This window comes from Xenopus tropicalis, chromosome 8 (genome assembly GCF_000004195.4).
Source record: "Xenopus tropicalis strain Nigerian chromosome 8, UCB_Xtro_10.0, whole genome shotgun sequence".
Classification (NCBI taxonomy): Eukaryota; Metazoa; Chordata; class Amphibia; order Anura; family Pipidae; genus Xenopus; species Xenopus tropicalis.
In genome coordinates this window covers 102,100,713-102,120,423 of record NC_030684.2, presented here as the reverse complement: position 1 = coordinate 102,120,423, position 19,711 = coordinate 102,100,713, and the positions used below count along the sequence as shown (strand labels likewise).

The following is a 19,711-nucleotide window of genomic DNA, read 5'->3' as shown; positions in this document are numbered from 1 at the left end:
CTGGTTATCTGGTTGCTAGGATCCAAATTGCCTTAGCAATCAGAGAGTGGTTTGAATGAGAGACTGGTATATGAAAAGGAGAGGGCCTGAACAGAAAAATAAGTTATAAAAAGTAACAATAAAACTGTAATTTCACAGAGCAATAGTTTTCTGGCTGCCGGGGTCAGTGGCCCCCATTTAAAAGCTGCAAAGAGTCAGCAGAAGAAAGCAAATAATTGAAAAAAACATAAAAAATAAATAATGCAGACCAGTTGAAAAGTTTCTTGGAATTGGCCATTCTATAACATGCTAAAAGTTAACTTAAATTTGAACTACCCCTTTAAATATATGCCGACAATCTCTTTATATGAGTGTTTTTCATGCTGTGGGGCTAGAGCTGGACCTAGTGGCGTAACTACCAAGGAAGCAGACCCCACAACTGTGGGGAGGGGGGCAGAAAGCATGTAATTTACTATGTGCCCAAGCAGTACTATTTATTGTTGTCATTATCGTGTAAATAAACTGTAAATTGAGTGCATATTGGAAAGTTGCATACAACTATATTTTCTTTCATTTTTTTATTGAAAATTTTCTTCAAAATAATTGAAAAATAAGCCAGTAAGGCCCAATATGAAACTGTATACAAAAACGATTTTTCCATACTAAAATTTGAAGGTGAACTTTCCCTTTAATTATATAAAAAAAAAACTTGCTTGACTAACAACACATGTATAAAGCTGTGAAATTCATTTTGCAAGTCAGCTTGGCACTGTCTGGCAGCTTCTTCAGCACTTGACTCTGTAAAGGCTACACGGCCAATGGCAAGAGCACCAAGCTATGATGGAGACCTACCTAGGCACCTACAGATACTGCATGAGGGATGGGTACAACACACTGCAGGCAGCACTATTCTCTGCCCACACACCGCACTAAATTGCTACAGGGCAGAGCAGTACCATAGAACGCAGTTTGTCTATGCTGATATATATAGTGCATAAAGTGAGAAGCCAAGCTGTATATATACATACATAGTTCCATGCGGATTGCCCGACAATTGCACATGTTCATTGTGTACCTCATTATGCTGCTGGGCGGCAAGGCGCTGCCATAGTTCTGGCAAAGCTGGGAGCCTGCATTCTCTTATCTTGGCCGCTAGGGGCGGCATTCTGCCCCCAATCTGAAGCGTCTTCCTGGTTGTATGCGAGCTGCCCTGCACAGACAGAAGTCAGATGAGACTGCGTTGGGTTGAACGCCGCATCTGAGGGCTGTCTGACGCCGAGCTGGGGCTTCGCTTACACCGACACAAGGCAACAGAGAACGGGAGCAGCACCCCCGCCGCTGTCACTGCAGAGGCCGGGAGGTAACTTTGTGTTTCCTAGTGCGGGTTTCGCGCCGCCCTGCTGCCTCCGCTTCATAAGGAACTAGTTCGCACCTATGGGCTGAGCCCCACGCCTGTCCCTGGGGAACTCACTGGCCGGGGGTCACGGACAAGGGGCGAAAGGCAGGTAGCAAGTGATTTTTGCACTGTCCCCGGGCAGGAGGGGGCGAGCGGGGGTGCTGCCATTTATTCCAGTCTCTCCAGCCCAGCAGCTTCATGGCTGTCACTATGAGGTTTAACGGCAGTCTAAAGTTAAAAATTGGGGAGGCGGTGGAACTGCAGCCCACCCGGTGGTCCCTGAGACACTCCGTGTTCAAAAAAGGTTCCTGCTTGCTGGACCCCTATATCACCATCAATGTGGACGAGTGCCGGATCGGCCAGACCAGCATCAAGCACCGGACCAACAAGCCCACGTATAACGAGGAGTTCTGTGTGACTGTGAGTGAGGGCAGCAAGGTGGAGCTGGCCGTCTTCCATGAGACCCCCATCGGCTACGATGATTTCGTGGCTCACTGCACTCTCAGCTTCGAGGAGCTCATCAAGGGCTGCGGGACCACCGACTCGTTTGAAGGATGGGTGAGTGAACTTTTCATCCTGCCTGGGGGTGCACTGTCTGCGCCGGAATGGCGCCTCTGGGGCTTTCACATTAATGTCACTGGCCACAATTAATAAAGGAACAGTAACACCAAAAAATAAGTGTTCTTTTTTTTTTCTTTAAATAATTAAAATACAATGTACTTTTGCCAAGCACTAGTAAAGCATTGCTTCAGAAACACTACGATAGTTTATATATTATGGTGCTGTGTTGCCATTCAGTCTAAGGGCTCTGGCACACGGGGAGATTAGTCGCCTTCGACAAATCTCCTGTGTCTCGGGCGACTAATCTCCCCGAAATGCCATCCCACTGGCAAAAATGTAAATCGCGCAAGTTTCCTCTCGAGGCAACTTGCGCGATTTCACTGAAATCGCGCCGCCGCGGTTGCCATCCCACCGGCGATTTACATTTTCACCGGTGGGATGGCAATCCGGGGAGATTAGTCGCCCGCGAACAGGGAGTTTTGTCGCAGGCGACTAATCTCCCCGTGTGCCAGAGCCCTAATAAAGAAGAATAGGCACAGATAACACAGATAGTAGATAAGCACTGTTAGATTCCTGTGTAAGAACTAAATCTACTGTATTCTACAGAGTTTATCTGTTATCTGCAGTTTAAAGGAATACTGTCATGGGAAAAAAATGTTTTTTCAAAACACACCAATTAATAGAGCCTTTCCAGCTTTTTTTTAAAAGCGCAAACAGATTTTTTAATTTTAAAATTTCACATGGGGCTAGCCATATTCTTCATTTCCAAGGGTGCCACAGCCATGTGACCTGTGCTCTGATAAACATCAGTCACACTTTACTGCTGAGCTGCAAATTGGAGTGATATCACCCCCTTCCCTTTCTCCGCCAGGGAGCCAATCAGCAGAACAATGGGAAGATAGCAGCTCCCAGTAGATATCAGAATAGCATTCAGTAGTTAGAAATCCAAGTCTGGCTTGGGACTCCTTCAGTTCCATGGGAGTAGGAGAAACAATAGGTTACCTGAAAGCAGTTCTAATGTGTAGCGCTGGCTCCTTCTGAAAGCTCAGACCCAGGCACAATGCGCTGAGATGGCGCCTACATACTAATATTACATCTATAAAAAAATACATTTGTTGGTTCAAGAATAACATTTTAAATGGTAGAGTGAATTATTTGCTATGTAAACAGTGTAATTTAGAAATAAAAAGTACTCCATAAAAATCATGACAGCATCTCTTTAACCTGTGCCATTTAGCCCTATATTTTAACTTGACTTCCTGTCCCATGGCTACACAGCACCTTATTTTTTTTTTTCTTGGAAGCTCTTTCATTTTTTGATGTAACTGTTTATGTAGCACTAAAGATAAAGGCACAGCCTACTGAAATTATTCCATTATTTCTCTTCTTGTTTTACATATATTTATACATTTTAGAACATTTTTAACTATCTTTTGGCTAACTATTAATAATTTCCACTTCATCTGCTTATGTCTGCTATTATCTCGTGATTGCAGTATTGTGAAATAGAACAGTAGCCTTTCACACCTACAGGCAGAAATAGTGTAAGGGCCCCTATCTGTTGACCACATATTTGACACACAGGGAGAGATGTGCAAAGTGGTAGTAAAACACCTCTCTCTGTCTGAGGCTGGGTTGGGAAGAGGGGTGCAGATGTTTGGAGGGATGCCCACTATAGGGGACATATAGGCTTCCTAACAACATTGTCTGGGCATAGACTGTTATTAAAATGTATATAATTGTCTCAAAAACTGTTTGCATAATTTTATTGTGAAATCACCCTTTTTTCTCATTTACTCTCTTGTCCTCTGTCATTTTCCATAAGTGCTGGTGGCACCACCCAATTAGTATATTAGAATGCTCAGCCAATCATTACTGAGCTGGTTTGCTTGTTTGTCAAGTTTCAGAGGCATTTAATCTTATGGCCTCACTAACATACCAACAGAGTTATTACTTGCATATTGCTACCATAATGCCATGCAAATAGTACACTTCCCTGCCTACACCTGAGCCTCGGGTGGGCACTAATGCTTTTAATAGTGCAGGTAGGGGATGAGGAAGTTTATTGCCTATGCTAAGGGGCAGCAGGTGGCAGTTGCCTGGGGGAATAGGTGCCTGACTTCTAGAATAGACATTGGGACTACCCATACAGCAGGCAGTGCTGTGATCAGAGGGTCTCCTGCTTGTGCCGAGGCATGGCAAATTTCTTGCACTGAAGATTGGATAAGAGGTTTGGGGGGGGGTGGTTATGTAGATTGGTAGAGATAATTAGTGGGTAGGCAGATTTAAAGGGGATTTGAACCTAGAGTCAAGATAAGAGACAGCTTAAATGTCAAGATTACAGTCGTTCAGTTTTGATTCCAGGAATTTTTAGGAAGGGTGTAGAGGGGAAGGGTGATGATGAAACTGCCACCATTAATTTCAGCTTGGATGCTGAGGAGAGAGGTTCTCTGCTGTAGTTTAAAAATACATTTTTAAAAGGTAACTTAATGTATTGCTTATCTGGCTTGTTATAATTCTGTTTTTCGTTTATGGTAAATATCCCTTTTTAAGGCTATAGTGATTCTATATGGCTCAGAGTTCTGTGACCTATATGTGCTCTCTCTTTATTTTCATGCCTTTATACAGATTTTTTGACCTGCCCAGTTTTGTCTCCCTGTGTATGTTCGTGTCTGTGAACATTTGTAGCAGTTCCCACCCTACTTATACACATCTGCCTGAGGTCTGTGCTCACAGTTGATGTTGTCTTCTTAGTAAGCAGGGCCCTCTGATTCTGTTTTAATTTTGTAATGTTTCATAAATTATTATAAGACCTGTTTGCTATAAATAAAAGTTTTGTATAAAGTGCTATATAAATAAATTAAGATAATTATGATAAAATTAAAAATGTTCAAATAGGGTTTGTTCCATTAAGAAGAATTTTCTAAGTTGCTTTCCTATTCAGTTTATTGCACATTCTGTTAAATATGGGCAAGCTTAAGGTTAGGTTGTGGGTTAGATCTGTAACGCAGGTTATTTCTCATGTGGTTCACTGCCTGGATTTACAAACAAAGAGACACCTAATGCCACTCTTTCCTCCAAACCATATCACCAACACAACTGACATTATCAGACCTCAGAGCTGAGTATTGTGTTTTGTCTGTTTTTTTTTTTTTTATACCTTTAAAATAAATGTCTAGGCTATAGGCATATTAATAAAATAATAGTGTAGAACTACACAGAGCATGTATATTTTATACATACATAGTCTAGAATGTATGATATGTGAGTGTCAGAAACCCATTCCTGCCCCCAGGCTCGGTCTAAGAAAGACCCAACCGGTTTGTCCAGAGGTTACAGTAGTGTACAGACTGAAGAGCAGTTTTCACTGGATTTTTTTCTGACTATAGTAGGGTTGTCATTTCATAACTACAGTGTTTTTGTTAGGTTTTAGGTAATACTTATATGGGAAATTCCTTTTCTTGTCCCCCCCCCCCCCCCAACAGACCAGATTGTATGAATTTCTTTAAGTTAAGGTGCCCATACACGGGGCGATTCTAGCTGCCAATATCGGACCCTTAGACCAGATATCGATCGGACAGGTTAAAAAATTCAGCCGGATTGGGGACTGCAACGGCTCCTGTCCCCGAACCGACTTTGCCATTACCCGTCGTTATAATTCGAATTAGCCTGGATTCTCCTGATATCTCCCACCCATAGGTGGGGGGTATCGGGACAAGATCCGCTCGCTTGGCGACATCGCCAAACGAGTGGATCTGAAGGTGTATGGCCACCTTTAGCATGTATCATTGGAAAAATTACTTCAGTTGATCTACATTTGGTGTCCCTACAAAATTAAATGAAGGCAGAAAGTTCATAGAGAAAACTTGGATACTTACCATATGTCACCTGCTGAGTGATGGCTCTATCCTTTCTGCTCTTATGAGATTTCACTGAACTGCAATTTTAAGCAGAGGATATGCAGCAAACATACCCTATGAGTTAATAGCTTTTCTTTATTTCACTATGCTTTCTACTGGCCTGTCCGATAAAAATGACCCTTAAAGCCAATGTGATTGATGGGGAGAAAGATATAGGAAAGATGGTATTTATTCCACAAAAGTGTTCAAACCTGCTACCTAATGACTGGTGATTTCCATTGTAATCTCACTGCAAGAAATATCCATATGCTATTTGGTTCTAGCATATATTCATGTTATTGCAGATATAGAGCAATGATTTCAGATTAAAGTGACACTTTGTACAAAATTGACTCTTCTTCAGCCCGTGGCAAAGAAGATTTGTTGCGGGGCAACTAATCTCCCCATCTGCCACTGCCCTAAATCATAACAAGGTTATAGATTTATGATAACCTTATTGTATTGGCACTCCTGTTATAATTCCAAAACTATCCAGGGCAGTAAATAAGCATTTACTCCCTAATCTCACTCTAACTGACCTTCAGGCTGGCTTCCATTAAGTGTTTTGACCCATCTAGGCAAACCCTGCACTAATATTGGCAAACTGTGCTGAAGTCCATCACAAGATTCAAGTGCTTGTGTTAGGTTGACGTTACCAAGTGCAGAATTGCTATGTGCCTAACCGAGACTATCACTATAGGCTCAGGACATGGATGAAAGATATTCTAAAACACCCACAGTTTAGGCTTGTTGAAAAGGAAGTCTCAGATTTAACATTCAGCAGTTTTACTATCATCAGTTCTAAAGGAGTCTAGAGTAGATAGGGGAAGATTATCAGGTGGATTTAGAAAGAAAAGGCTTTTGATCTTTTCTACAAAGAGAAAGGAAGTGTTTGCACAGAAACACATCTAGGTGTTGTTTTCCTACTTCATCACAAAACGGGTGCTTCAGAACTCAAAAAGCTAGTAAATTAAAATGTGATAGAATATTGTAAGGGCTCTGATTATATAACTATAAGTTTAAACAGAGAAAAGCCTGAGATTGGAAGCTTGAATCAAAAGTTGTGAGCACAAGCAGAACACAGAAAAAACAAGTTAATTGTTTGTGTTTTACCTTAAAAAAAAAGAAATTTTTCTTTAGGGCTCTGGCACACGGGGAGATTAGTCACCCGCGACAAAACACCCTGTTTGCGGGCGACTAATTTCCCCGGATTGCCATCCCACTGGCGAAAATGTAAATCGCCGGTGGGATGGCATACGCGGTGGCGCGATTTCAGTGAAATAGCGCAAGTTGCCTCGAGAGGAAACTTGCGCGATTTCACTGAAATCGTGCCGCCGCATATGCCATCCCACTGGCGATTTACATTTTCGCTGGTGGGATGGCATTTCGGGGAGATTAGTCACCCGAGACACAGGAGATTTGTCGTGGGCGACTAATCTCCCCGTCTGCCAGAGCCCTAAAGAACAATTTCTTTTTTTTAAGGTAAAACACAAACAATTAACTTGTTTTTTCTGTGTTCTGCTTGTGCTCACAACTTCTGATTCAAGCTTCCAATCTCAGGCTTTTCTCTGTTTAAACTTATAGTTATATAATCTTTTATACACAATGCTTGGAAGCCATAACCTGGGGTTTTCCTCATAAGGTATCTTTTTGTAATTAGGATTATCATACCTTAAGTCTGCTAAAAATCTTTCAAATATTAGTTAAGTTAACCCAAAGAATTGTTTTTCCTACAATATAGATTCACGCAGATTATTTGGAATCAAGTATATGGCATTTGACTTGCTTAAATTGGGCACTATGGGAGATGACCTTCCCGTAATCCAGAGCTTTCTATATAACTGGTTTTATTAATATGTAAATAGATAATATTAATGCAGACCTGATAGCCCCAATATTAATGCTTCACATTATTGAATATCTAAGTTTGTTGCTCCTCTGCAGGGAAACAATATGCACTGGCCCTGGAAGGGTCTAAACCATGGTTTAAGGTGAAGACACATGGAGCTGCTTAGTATTGTCTGTGGCAGGAAAGGTTCTGGCATTTTGTAGGTGCTACTAAGAATTGCCTCTGCTAAAACACACAGAGACAATTATGAGTGAAAGTAGTTCCAGAGTTCCCGTGCTCTTAGGGCTCTGGTACACGGGGAGATTAGTCGCCCGCGGCAAAACTCCCTGCTCGCGGGCGACTAATCTCCCCGAGTTGCCTTCCCCCTGCCATCCCACCGGCGAACATGTAAGTCGCCGGCGGGATGGCAGACGCGGCGGGGCGATTTTGGGAAATCGCCGAAATAGCCTCGCGAGTCTTTTTCGGCGATTTGCGCAAAATCGCGCCGCCGGGTCTGCCATCCCGCTGGCGACTTACATGTTCGCCGGTGGGATGGCAGGGGGAAGGCAACTCGGGGAGATTAGTCGCCCGCGAGCAGGGAGTTTTGCCGCGGGCGACTAATCTCCCCGTGTACCAGAGCCCTTAAAGGACATGTCAACCCCAAAAATATTTTTGCGTAAAGAAAACATAATTTTAAGCAACTTTCCAATATCAATTTATTAAACATTGCTATAGAAAGAAGCACTTGCTGAACTCCTGGTTGTTACTTTTTAAACAATGTTGCAAGGGCCACACTCCTCCAGAAAGTCAGGTCTGCTACCTTGTGTTACATTGTTTCAAACCCCAGAGCCACCAGGGCAGGGAATAGAAAGGACAGGCACACACTGCATTTAATAGCAGTTATATATACAAATAACTAAAAAAAACATTACAAATTGGTTATGAATGTATATTGCAAAGTTGCTTAGAATTATGTTTTCTTTTGTTAGGCAGGCAAAAAATTATTTTTGGGGTTGAAATGTCCTTTAAGCTGCCATATATACAAAGATCTGCTTTTTTGGCAAGGTTGCCAAATGAGTGGATCTTTGCCCTATTTGGCCATCTATGTACTGTGCCAAATCAGTCTGATCCAATCATTTAGGCTGTGGAGCAACAATTAGATTGTAACTTTTGCAGGCCCATCAGGGGCCTCTTCATCTAGTGGGATCTGGCCAGATATCTGTTGGGGAGACTATGGGGAAGGAACTGTTTCTTCTGACTGTGTCTGAAGGGACCAAATTGTTATCTTGCAAATGCCTGGTGTTGCCAGCTTAGGTCCAGTGCGGTTATTAGCTACGTAAGACTGCAATCCTTTGGGTCATACCAGGTCATGGCCAAAGATCCAATTAAATAATCTGTGGCACTGGCACGTACCATGCCATACTGCATGAGTTTTGAATTTACCTGTTGTCAGAGCAGCACACATACTAGCACAATAACCTAACTCTGCATACAGTACTGTAAATGCTTGTTTTTCTGCCACTGTCTTTAGATATTCAACCATAGGAATATACCTAATAGTAAATCCATCCTTACTCTTAGTACAGCATTGATCATGGGACTGGCCTCTCGGTGTCTGAAAATAAGTTTTTTACTTTCTGTGACAAATTGGAGCTTCGAATGGGAGTTTCTCCTTTTTCTGGATCAGGTAGAAGTTAGGTAGGCTTTACTTGAAAAAAAGTTCAACTTTGCTACCACCATCCATATAACTGTATCACTTGTGTCACATAACACATAAAAACATGTACATTATAAGAAAGGATGCACCACTATTTGTAAAATATGAAGGTAATAGAAGTCACTTTGAAGTTTCATGATCTGTTTATATAGTCATAAAAACTCCTAGGTAACATCTAATACTGTATAATATAAACTGTATTTAAACCGAAGCAATTTAAAGCTTAGCAAAGTGACAGCAGGTAATTGTTTCATGGATTCCTAAGAAATAGTTAAAAGTGGTCAGTTTGTGCCAGGACTCCAGCCTAGTCTTTGAAAGTGCATCCTACTACACAGTGTATATTACAATATGACATTATTTTGTGACAGGTGCATATATTATGTTATAAAGGAATTTGAAACATTATTCATATCTTTAGGACTTTGTGACCATCCACTAGAAACAAATCCCTTTATAGATTAAAGCTCTTAAAATACTACATTTTGTTTCTGTTTAATCCTACATATGAAAAAGGAAATTATGGATGATTATCTGACACGCATTATGGTGAAAGTTATAGACATATAAGAAGAATAATCCCAATACAAAGGATATATCAATGTTCTTTTTTTTTTTTTTCCTTCTTCCTTGTTTATGCTTTGTGTCCAACTAGTTTGCATAGAATTCTCTAGATAACAAACTGTAATGTTCACCTTAACAACAGGAATTCAGATCATTTGGTAGACTTTGTTAACATGCCAAGTTGCTAGGTAGCAGCAGTATAATGGTGTTCATACACGGTAAGATCTGCTCATTAGGCGATGATGCCATATTTTTTCCCAATATGCCCACCTAAGGCGGATGATATCAGGATAATTTGATCATTGGCCCAGCGCCAAATTATTGGATTGAAACAGCAGGTATATGGGCTGTCGGACTGAGGGCCACATCAACAAGCCGATGCAGTCCTCAATCTGATGGGAAAATCAAACCTGCCCGAACAAGATCTGGCCAATTTTAGGCCAGATATCAGATGGTTAGGCCAGTCGGGTGCCCATATACAGGCAGAAAAACTGCTGAATTGCTCTGAAGGACCTGAATTGGCAGCTGAAATTTACCCATGTATAGCCACCTTAACAACAGAATGCCATCGCTGCTAATGCTTATGGCCTTAAGAGCTTATTGCTTAATCTCATCTTCATTTAATATCCAGGAAATAAAAGACTGAGATGAATATCTTTTATCATGATTACTTGGTAGGTAGAACTGGGCTCCAGTTCAGTCAGTTTTTAACTCATTGGAGCCAAGGCAGAGGCAGGCCAAGCTGATCGGGTGCTCAAGGCAACCCAACCAGCCACTTCGGCCCTTGCCCTCACCCCGCATTCACCATGCTTATAAGTGCGTGTGTGCACACTGTTGGTTCCTAGGCAGGTGCCTCTTCTGCATACCCCCAGTTCCGGCCCTGAGCCTGGGTGGTTTCCTGTTCTTTAAAGGACAAGGCAAAGCAAAATATAATTTTTTGCCTAATAAAAGAAAGCAAAATTCGAAGCAGCTTTGCAATATACATTTATTACAAATTTGTAATGATTTTTGACTTATTTGTATATATAATTGCTATTAAAAGCAGTGTTTGCCTGTCCTTTCTATTCCCTGCTTGGTGGCTCTGACTGTTGAAACAATGTAACACAAGGCAAACCTGACTTTCTGGAGGAGACTGACAGTTGCAACATTGTTTAAAACGTAATAACTAGTTGTTCAGCAAATGCAGCTTTCAATAGCAATTACATTTACAAATAACTTTTAAAGCACTACAAATTTTTAATTATTTCATATTGGCAAATTGCTTAGAATTATGTTTCTTTTATTATGCAAAAAATTATTTTTGGGGTTTACATGCTCTTTAAGGCTGGCATCTCAAGTAATCCAGGTAGAGACCTGTTTTTTTCAGGCTAGCATCTCATATAATCCAGGTGCAGAATTGGATTCATTTGCTACAGTAGTTGATACATTGTTCAGCAACATGTGTGGAATGTTAACAACTGTTTTATCTGTTATAGCTGCTGCCTTTAATACAACTCTGAAATCATGTTTAGAAGGACCAAAGATAAGGACTGTATCAACTAATGTAGCAAATTAGAACAATTAAGGCTGTGACAGACTGGGAGATTAGCCGCCGCGCAACAAATCTCCCTTGTCGCGGGTGACTAATCTCCCCGAAATGCCATCCCACCGGCGAGAATCTAAATTGCTGGTGGGATGGCATACACGGCGCTGAAATCGCCAGAGTTTCCTCTCAAGACAAATTTGGCGATTTGCTGTGTATGCCATCCCACCGATGATTTACATTCTAGCTGGTGGGGTGGCATTTCGGGGAGATTTGTCGCAACCCAGAAACTCCCCTCCCAGGGCTGCATTTGGGAGATCAAAGAGTGGAAAATGAAACATCAAACTTCAATAGTAAAATAGCAGTCAGAAATAGAAAATAGAAGCTATTCAGAGCTATGGATTCAATAGGCCAATCTCAAGAAAAACAAATATTATCTTAATGAATAGTCTTGTTTACTAGGTTTTAATACAATTGAAGCACTTATCCCTGTTTCATACAAAGCAGAAAGTTATAAAATGGCAATTCATTTTTATAAAATAAATAACAAACAACTGCAGGAGAACAAACTGTGCATTCTATTAAGTAAAGACTCAAGTTATTTGAAAGGTCACAATGGTGTTCATTTTAACAATAGGAATCACTGGTGGAGCGGCCTTCACATCACTTCGGTTTTCCGAAGTCGAGCAAAGTTTCCTCCTGTAGGGAACTTTAAAAAGCCAAAGCGATGGCCTTTCCACTGACTCCTATTGTGACCAGTGGAAAGGAGGGGTTAGTCACCTGCGATAGCAGAGATCTAACACGCTCCATAGGACATCAGCCTTAAGGTCCCCCATACACGGGCCGATAGAAGCTGCCGATATCGGTCCCTTGGACCGACTCGGCAGCTTATCGGCCCGTGTAGGGGCAGAAACGATCGGACTGGCGGACCGATATCTGGCCTGAAATTGGCCAGATATCGGTCGGCCAGGTTAGACAATTCCGTCGGATCGGGGACCGCATCGGCTCATTGATGCGGTCCCCGAACCGACTGCCCCATTGCCGCTTGCAGAATTCGATCGTTTGGCCCCAGGGCCAAACGATCAAATTCACCGACGTGCCTCGCCGATATCGACAAGCGAGCGGATCTGCCCGTGTATGGCCACATTTAGCCTACAAGCAGTATCACAAGATACTTAAGAATACTGTGGTAGCTCATTTGATTAAAAAAAAAAAAACAACTCTATGCAGGTTCCCAACTTTAGAGCCAGCAAAACTCCCCCAAATCATAACATTCCCTCCACCAAGCGATTTCACTCATTGTGTGAGGAACGATTATATCGACAAACGATCGTATGGCGATCGGGTTTTCATACGATATGCCATCCACGGGCAACGATAATTTGCAAAAGATTTCATCGTATCATTATCGTAAAATACGTACGATTGTATATCTACGTACGATCCAATGTAGTGGCGGAAGCGGTATTTATTTATTTATGTTCGTTGACTTCCGCTGCCGACAATCATGACATGTGCAGAGAACAATCGTTCAAAATGTCTGACACTCACACCAACTGGCGATAATGTCGGGTCGATTAGTGGGCCATCAACTATACGATAACTTAACGATAGTATCGGATCGTTCAGGAATCGGTCGTTTGACAGTAAAAAATTGGCCCGTGTATGGGGGCCTTAAAGGGGAAGGAAAGGCCAAAATGTTAGGCACCCCCAAGTGACTTAGATCGCTTACCTTGTACCTTGGGCTGGTGCCCCTGTTAGGAGAAAAAAGCACCAGCCCGGGGTACCTGTAGGAAGCGCTTCCTCCTTCCTTTCTCTTCTGCCGGCGAAATCCGTCGGCCGGCGCATGCGCAGTAGAGTGAAAAGCCGACTTTCTTGTTTAAGTTCAGCTTTTCACTCTACTGCACATGCGCGCGCAAGTGAAAAGGAAGGAGGAAGCGCTCGCTGCTACCCCAGGCTGGTGCTGTTCTCTCCGTACAGGGGCACCAGCCCGGGGTAAAAGGTAAGTGATCTAAGTCACTTGGGGGTGCCTAATATTTTGACTTAGCCTTTCCTTCTCCTTTAAGGGCTATGACTCACAGAGCTGCTTGTCATTGTCATGGCTGCAAACACCATAAAATACCATGTCATAAACAGTACTGAGTATTGTCTCTCTGTGTGTGCTAAAACACACAGAGACAGTTGGCAGTATTGTCTATTTTGTAGTCGCTACAAGTAGCTCCATGTGTCATTGCCCTAATTGTTGCTTTTAAACACTAAGGGGCAGATTTATCAAAACACGAGTTTGAATCCCGAATGGGGAAAATTAAGATTGGAAACGAAAATTTCTGAAGATCGCAAATATCATAAAAATGCTTCCGAAAAAATCATATTAGTCACGATAATATCGTTTTGGCGATCCGAAAGTCACGAAATTTTCGTACCGAACGATTGTAAACAGCAGCAAAACCGATTTTTTTTCGCGATAAAAATACAAAAAAAGTCGTGCAAGCTTCGAAAAAGTTGCGCAAGGTACGAAAAAGTCATGGAAAATACAATTGGCCCGATCGAGCGAACGGTCGGAGCATTTGTGGATAAGTAAATGTGCCCCTAAGTATTCACTCTGTCACCTGGTTAGCCATGTAAATAACTCATTGTGCTAATTCTAAAATATCAAACTTGGATTCATCAGTCCACAGTACCCTTTAGCATTCTTTAGGAGTCCAGTTTTTATGTTTTTTTAGCCCAATCCAGCATCTTAACCTTGTTTTGTTACCTTGACTGCCACATGACCCTTCATCCCTACTTTCTGAAGTCGTCTTTGCAATGTTAAAGTGGAGTCTGTAGGAGCAGTCCTACATAGGTGTGTGTGAGTGCATTTGGAGTCACGTTCAAGATATAATAACATTCACTAAACAATTCTACATGTACCTTGTGATAATTGAACTGTGCATGTCCACTTAGGCTGCAGTGGAGATTTCATGTGGTAGTCTCCTCATTCTGCTGAATGTAGCTCAGAGATCAGAAAGAGAAACTGATTGAGCTGGCTGTGCTAAGAGTGTCAACCACATTTATCAGGTGAGAACTGAAAATTGTGCACAGTTTACTGGACATTGGGAATTGGGGCAAGTTTCTTCTTGAATAACCCAGCTTATTATGTTGAATGTTGATTTCTCGTGACAGACAGACGTTGGTTGCAGGACCTTTCCTCTTTTAGCTTCTCTAAGAACAGTATTAAAATGGCTATTGGTAGGTCTGTACCTGGCAAACAATTTAAAAAAAGATAATGTGTATACTGTGAATATGTTTGTTTGAAAACTTAACATCTTAAAGGATAAACTGGGAAAGGGACAGTTGTTACAAATTGACATTTCTGATTGCTCCTGGTGGGTGAAAACACGGCAAGCAAAGTAAGCATTAACATATTCAGCATATGGGGCTGAAGAATTCATGTTACACCGCTATTAAAATGAAAAGGAAACTTAAGTACTAAAGACTGTTTTGGAACCATGACAGTCCTGTCAAGTGTCACACATTTAATTGTCATACTTCTTCCTCTGCCCTTCTGCTCTCCCACACTTAGGGCTGGAAATCACCCAGTTGTTAGGTCTCTACAACACAACAGCAGTGTCATTTCTGTTTCACTGACCTTGTAACTGCAAAATAAACTATTTACAGATTCTTGTAATCTCACAGCCATCTCCTTGGCCATAAAAGACTAGCTTTGGCTTGGGGACTTGGGAAACAAGAGAAACCTAACACAGGCAATCAGCAGGGGGGTGGCATGTGCCTTGCAAGTGCCATGCAAATGTCCTCAATGGGATCGTGCATATTGCTGCGACCCGCTGGACAGCTCTGCTGTGATACTTTTCCACTGAATAAAAAAGGGGCAGCACAGCTTTAATAAATTAGAGATGTGTATTTTTCTATGGCTTCTCTGAAATATAATTTCTTTTATCATGACTGTTGCCATTCATATTTTGAAAATTTTAGATTCTGAAAGATTCTGAATCCTTTACTAATGAATTTTGTGGTTTTAAAGCATTCCAGTAGCAATTTTTTATTGTAGTGAAAATGTAAGGTAAAAAAGGAAGCTTAGAAGCCTTAGAGTAATACATTTGAATACTGAGCTTCAACAGGGATTGTTGCTGTAACTGCTGATCCAATGGTAAAACAATGCAGTTGGGAAGGGCATTATAAATCTATCAACACCTGCATTGTTTTGTGGGATAAAAACATGGTGGAAAAAGAGATGAACGTTTCAGCTTTACATTCTAATACCAATATGACAGGGTTGCCTTGGCCTTCAGGAAACAGTTATGGGAAGAAATAACAAACAGTCAACCAGCTAGTACTGTAATTATTTTTTTTAAATTCAGGAACTGTTAAATTTTGTATTTCGTCATGTTTGATTAGGCGCCCTGTGCTTATTGGTGGTGGCAACTGTATAAGGTGGTTTCCTATGGTGTTGCATTTCTTAAACATATATAGACTATAACAACTTACAATTGATTAACAAGCTGACCTGCATATTTTAGGACACACTGAAAAGTTAGGTAGTTATATAGCTTTGTAGTTCATCATGTTACACCCTTAACCCCATATGTAATAAAAAGCACAACGTTTGCTCAGGTGCAGTAACCAAATACATGCTATAGGTGATTAGGCCTGTAGCAAACACTTTTTTTCCCCCCTAACATCTGGCAAAGATGGGTAATATCGAATGTGGAAAGAATTATCTCACACAAATGGCAGATCTCTTGTAATTAGTTAATAGAAGTTAGTAGTAGTTAGTTAGTAGTCCATCATAATGCCAATAGAACAATCTTTCACTGTGCTAGGAAAATAGCTGCAGCGACATGGATGGGACCCAAAACTCCCACAGCACAAATTGGATTACTCTGGTGAATCAAACACTACCCCTTTTTAAACTTAACCTGTTAGCCAGGGTATTTTTTAGGAGTTTAGGGTGGGCAAGGACCAGGATTAGTACTTCATTAAGCTATACAGAACTCTATGCATTGACTAGCATTAATGTGTCTGTTCACTATTCGCTTTTCACTGTCGCTGTCACCTATAACATGTCACCTATCACTGACAAGCTGATACTAGATACATGTTAAAATCACTGACCTACCAACGTGTTTCATATATAATGTTGTTTTGTTTATGTTGTTTACTGTATGTATTTTTCTGTTAAAATAAATAATGATAAAGCATTTCCTTTAAAAAAGAAAAAAAGTCTATCACAATTGGTTAGTTAATAGCCTTAAACATAGAGATAACCAGGCATAGGTAGGGCATGATATAGCCCATCCAGGTATGATGATGAATTGTGCCAGCATCCTGAGGCAAGGGAGGTCTCAGTGAAGAGGTGATCCTGAAATAAGAAGAGATACCGTGAGTTCAGCAGAAAGTATTTAATGTACATGTACACGTGATAGAACCCACCTTTAGATTATTTAGTAAAGCAATCTAAAGCCTCACAAAGAATGGTAGATGGTTAAAGGGGTTGTTCAGCTTCCAAACACTTTGTTTATGCTCAATATATATATATATACAGATATGTAGAGAAGTCAGATATTTTGTGGCCTTCTGTGTTGGTCTTTAAGGATAAATGAATGGAATATAAACTGATTTAGTATAATTTCCCTTGAACATTTCAGAACAATATACGCTCCTGTATTTAAATCAAATGGTCTGGTTGAAAGCACTTTCACAAATTAGGAATATTTCAGTTCTAGGTACTGGAAAAAATAAAATAATGAAAGCATAAACAGCAGACCTGCCCTTTTGAGGGAAATATAAAGAGCCTATAAGTTACCAGCTATAACAGAGTGCAGTAAGTAGGTTACATTATTGTTTAAAAGTAGAAATCCGATAAACATGAAATATACATTATACATCTTGTACCCCCTTAGTCATATGCCACCTGTACCCATGCAGATGTTGCTAAACTGCAGATCCCTATATCCTTCAATGAACACTGAATGGTATGTACAAGGAATTGTTTGGGCTCTACACATTTGTCTGAGACCAGAAGTCATTTTCTGCAGAGATCTGACACCACTTTATTCAACTGCTTTGTAATTTTTAGCTTTAATTTATAATGATCTAGTTCTATTTTGAACAGAAGAAAAAACAGTACCATGTGAGGCAAAGTTAAGTAAGTGATTTTCACAAGTAGTTTATACAGGCATCATTAACAGGAATTGAACACATGACCAGTTTAGTATAGAGTCAGAACCATTCCTTGGCATTGTTTGCACCTGACAAATCTGACTGATTAGCAAAGACAGACATTTGTAATATCAATTCTTAGACGAGCATTGTGTAAGAACAAAAAGATCAAGTTGCAGTTCATTTGAGATGTGTCTTGTACTTGAGAGTAGAAGTTCATATACAATAGAGTGCTGATCTGAATGTGCATGACAGACTGCTGTACAGATGGTTAGCATGAAAAGGCAAAAGGTGAAGAGACTCTAGAACAAATAAAGCAGCGTCTAGGGAAGCAAAACTTCAGTTGCAAACTAGTCACGTAAGGGCAGAGGGGATATATTATTACCAAGCACACTATAAGGCACAGGGACTATTTTTAAGGCATAAACCACCCATTGTGATGAACCCTGGTTGGTGCAAGGGATCCAGGCAAACAGGTGGAATTCACCTCTTGTATAGTTATATTTTTAAGTGACTGCAAGTAATTAGCAGTGTAAGTAGAAATTTTGAAGACTGAAAGGGGGGGGGGGGGCACACTAAGTGGGATACCATTATCTTATTTGGGTTTTACATGTTTAATGTTTAGGGCTGATTTGATCCTCACTTTATTAAAGGGTACCTGTCAGAAATAATTCTAAATCTTTTTCTATCGTGTTAGTTGAGCAAAATAAACTTTATTCTTCAGTCTTGGAATTCACAATCACAGCAACAAGCAGGCCCTCTTTTGCTATGGCAAGCTTTGTATCAGCTCAAAATCTTGTGTGCCCCAAAATGGGGGACCTGGTTCTCATGCCCAGGATACAGCATTACAGACTGAGCAGGGAAGTGGAATATGAGGAGGGCAGTGACACTTAGAAAGTGCTGAATGGAAAGTTAAAGTAATTGACCTGCCCCACCTATATGCCTGAGCCATGGAGGTGGGGCAGACAATATATGAATGGCAGCTCATGTTTTTAAAAACCTTTAGAACAGGTATGGATGTTTTATTAAAAAAAAATAATTTCGGTTATATGGTAAATATGAAAATGACTTTTTTTTTTATACAGCTTTTTATATCTGGGTGACAATCTTCCCAAACATCTGAAGCTCCTAGATGAAAGGAGATGCTGTAGAGTGTAATGGGTTACTTATTTAAATGCACGTCGACTAAGGACCAAGTATTTCACATAATTATGATCTTAAAATCAAGGGCCTTTTTTGATATTCTCCTATCCCATCTGGCAGAAAAGGGGGTAATAATAAATGTATAATCTCATTATATAGCTTTTAGAGATCAACATAATTAACGCTGATACAATAAAAACCCAGCAGGCCCCTGCTTGCAGTACAAATCCTTTTAGAATACAAGCTCCTAGAGCAGCATAATCAATACAGTCTCATCCAATCCTGCAATTGTCTGTAAAACTGTGTCACCCTTTTGCTGCCAGTGTATTCTAATTTCTTTTTCAAATTACATTCCCATGATGTTCCCAAATTGTGTTGCAGGTTCCCTTTGGGGAGGCTTTGGAGCTGTGGCAGGATGGGTCTCAGCCTGAAGGGTGACAGTAAGGCAGAATAGCCATTTGCTTTTTAAAGCAAGTTGTTGTCAAGTTTAAAGGTGAATTAGGATGAGATTTTGGGAGATTTTGTTGCCTTCTCCAGAAGTTATCTCATTGAATTAATCGGTCAAGTTTAGCTACCCAGAAAGAAAGACAATCATACTTACTTTGTGGGTTTTACAACTTGCTCTATCTGTTCTAGAGATTCCACTTTTGCTTGCATGTACAGTATGTATCTCCCAACTTGTATTTGTTTGTATTGTGTCTTTCATGGAAACTTCCAACTGCTGTTTTTGGTGTGTTTTTAATAATTGTTTTGCTTCCTTTTATCATCCCCTTCTAATTTAACGTACTAACCCATGTACTGTATTAATAAAAGATTCTGTACATTTACATAAGCTGTTGGGTGCAAATGCATAATAATGGCCTCCTGTGTAGGAATAGAAATTGGCACACCTCAGCAATTTGAAACTCAATTAACAATAATTATACCATGCTTTGGGTTTATATTT

General features: G+C 40.7%; 1 protein-coding gene across 1 annotated transcript in view; it reads left to right on the top strand.

The window, feature by feature from the left end:
• The first annotated feature begins 1,082 nt into the window (after nt 1-1,082).
• Nucleotides 1,083-19,711, top strand: part of prkch (protein kinase C eta) — a 98,720-nt gene continuing 80,091 nt past the window's right edge. Inside the window, exon 1 of the mRNA XM_002939475.5 lies at nt 1,083-1,933. Within this exon, the coding sequence (XP_002939521.2) occupies nt 1,574-1,933 (360 nt within the window). The 5' untranslated portion in view covers nt 1,083-1,573. The remainder of the gene's footprint in view (nt 1,934-19,711) is intronic.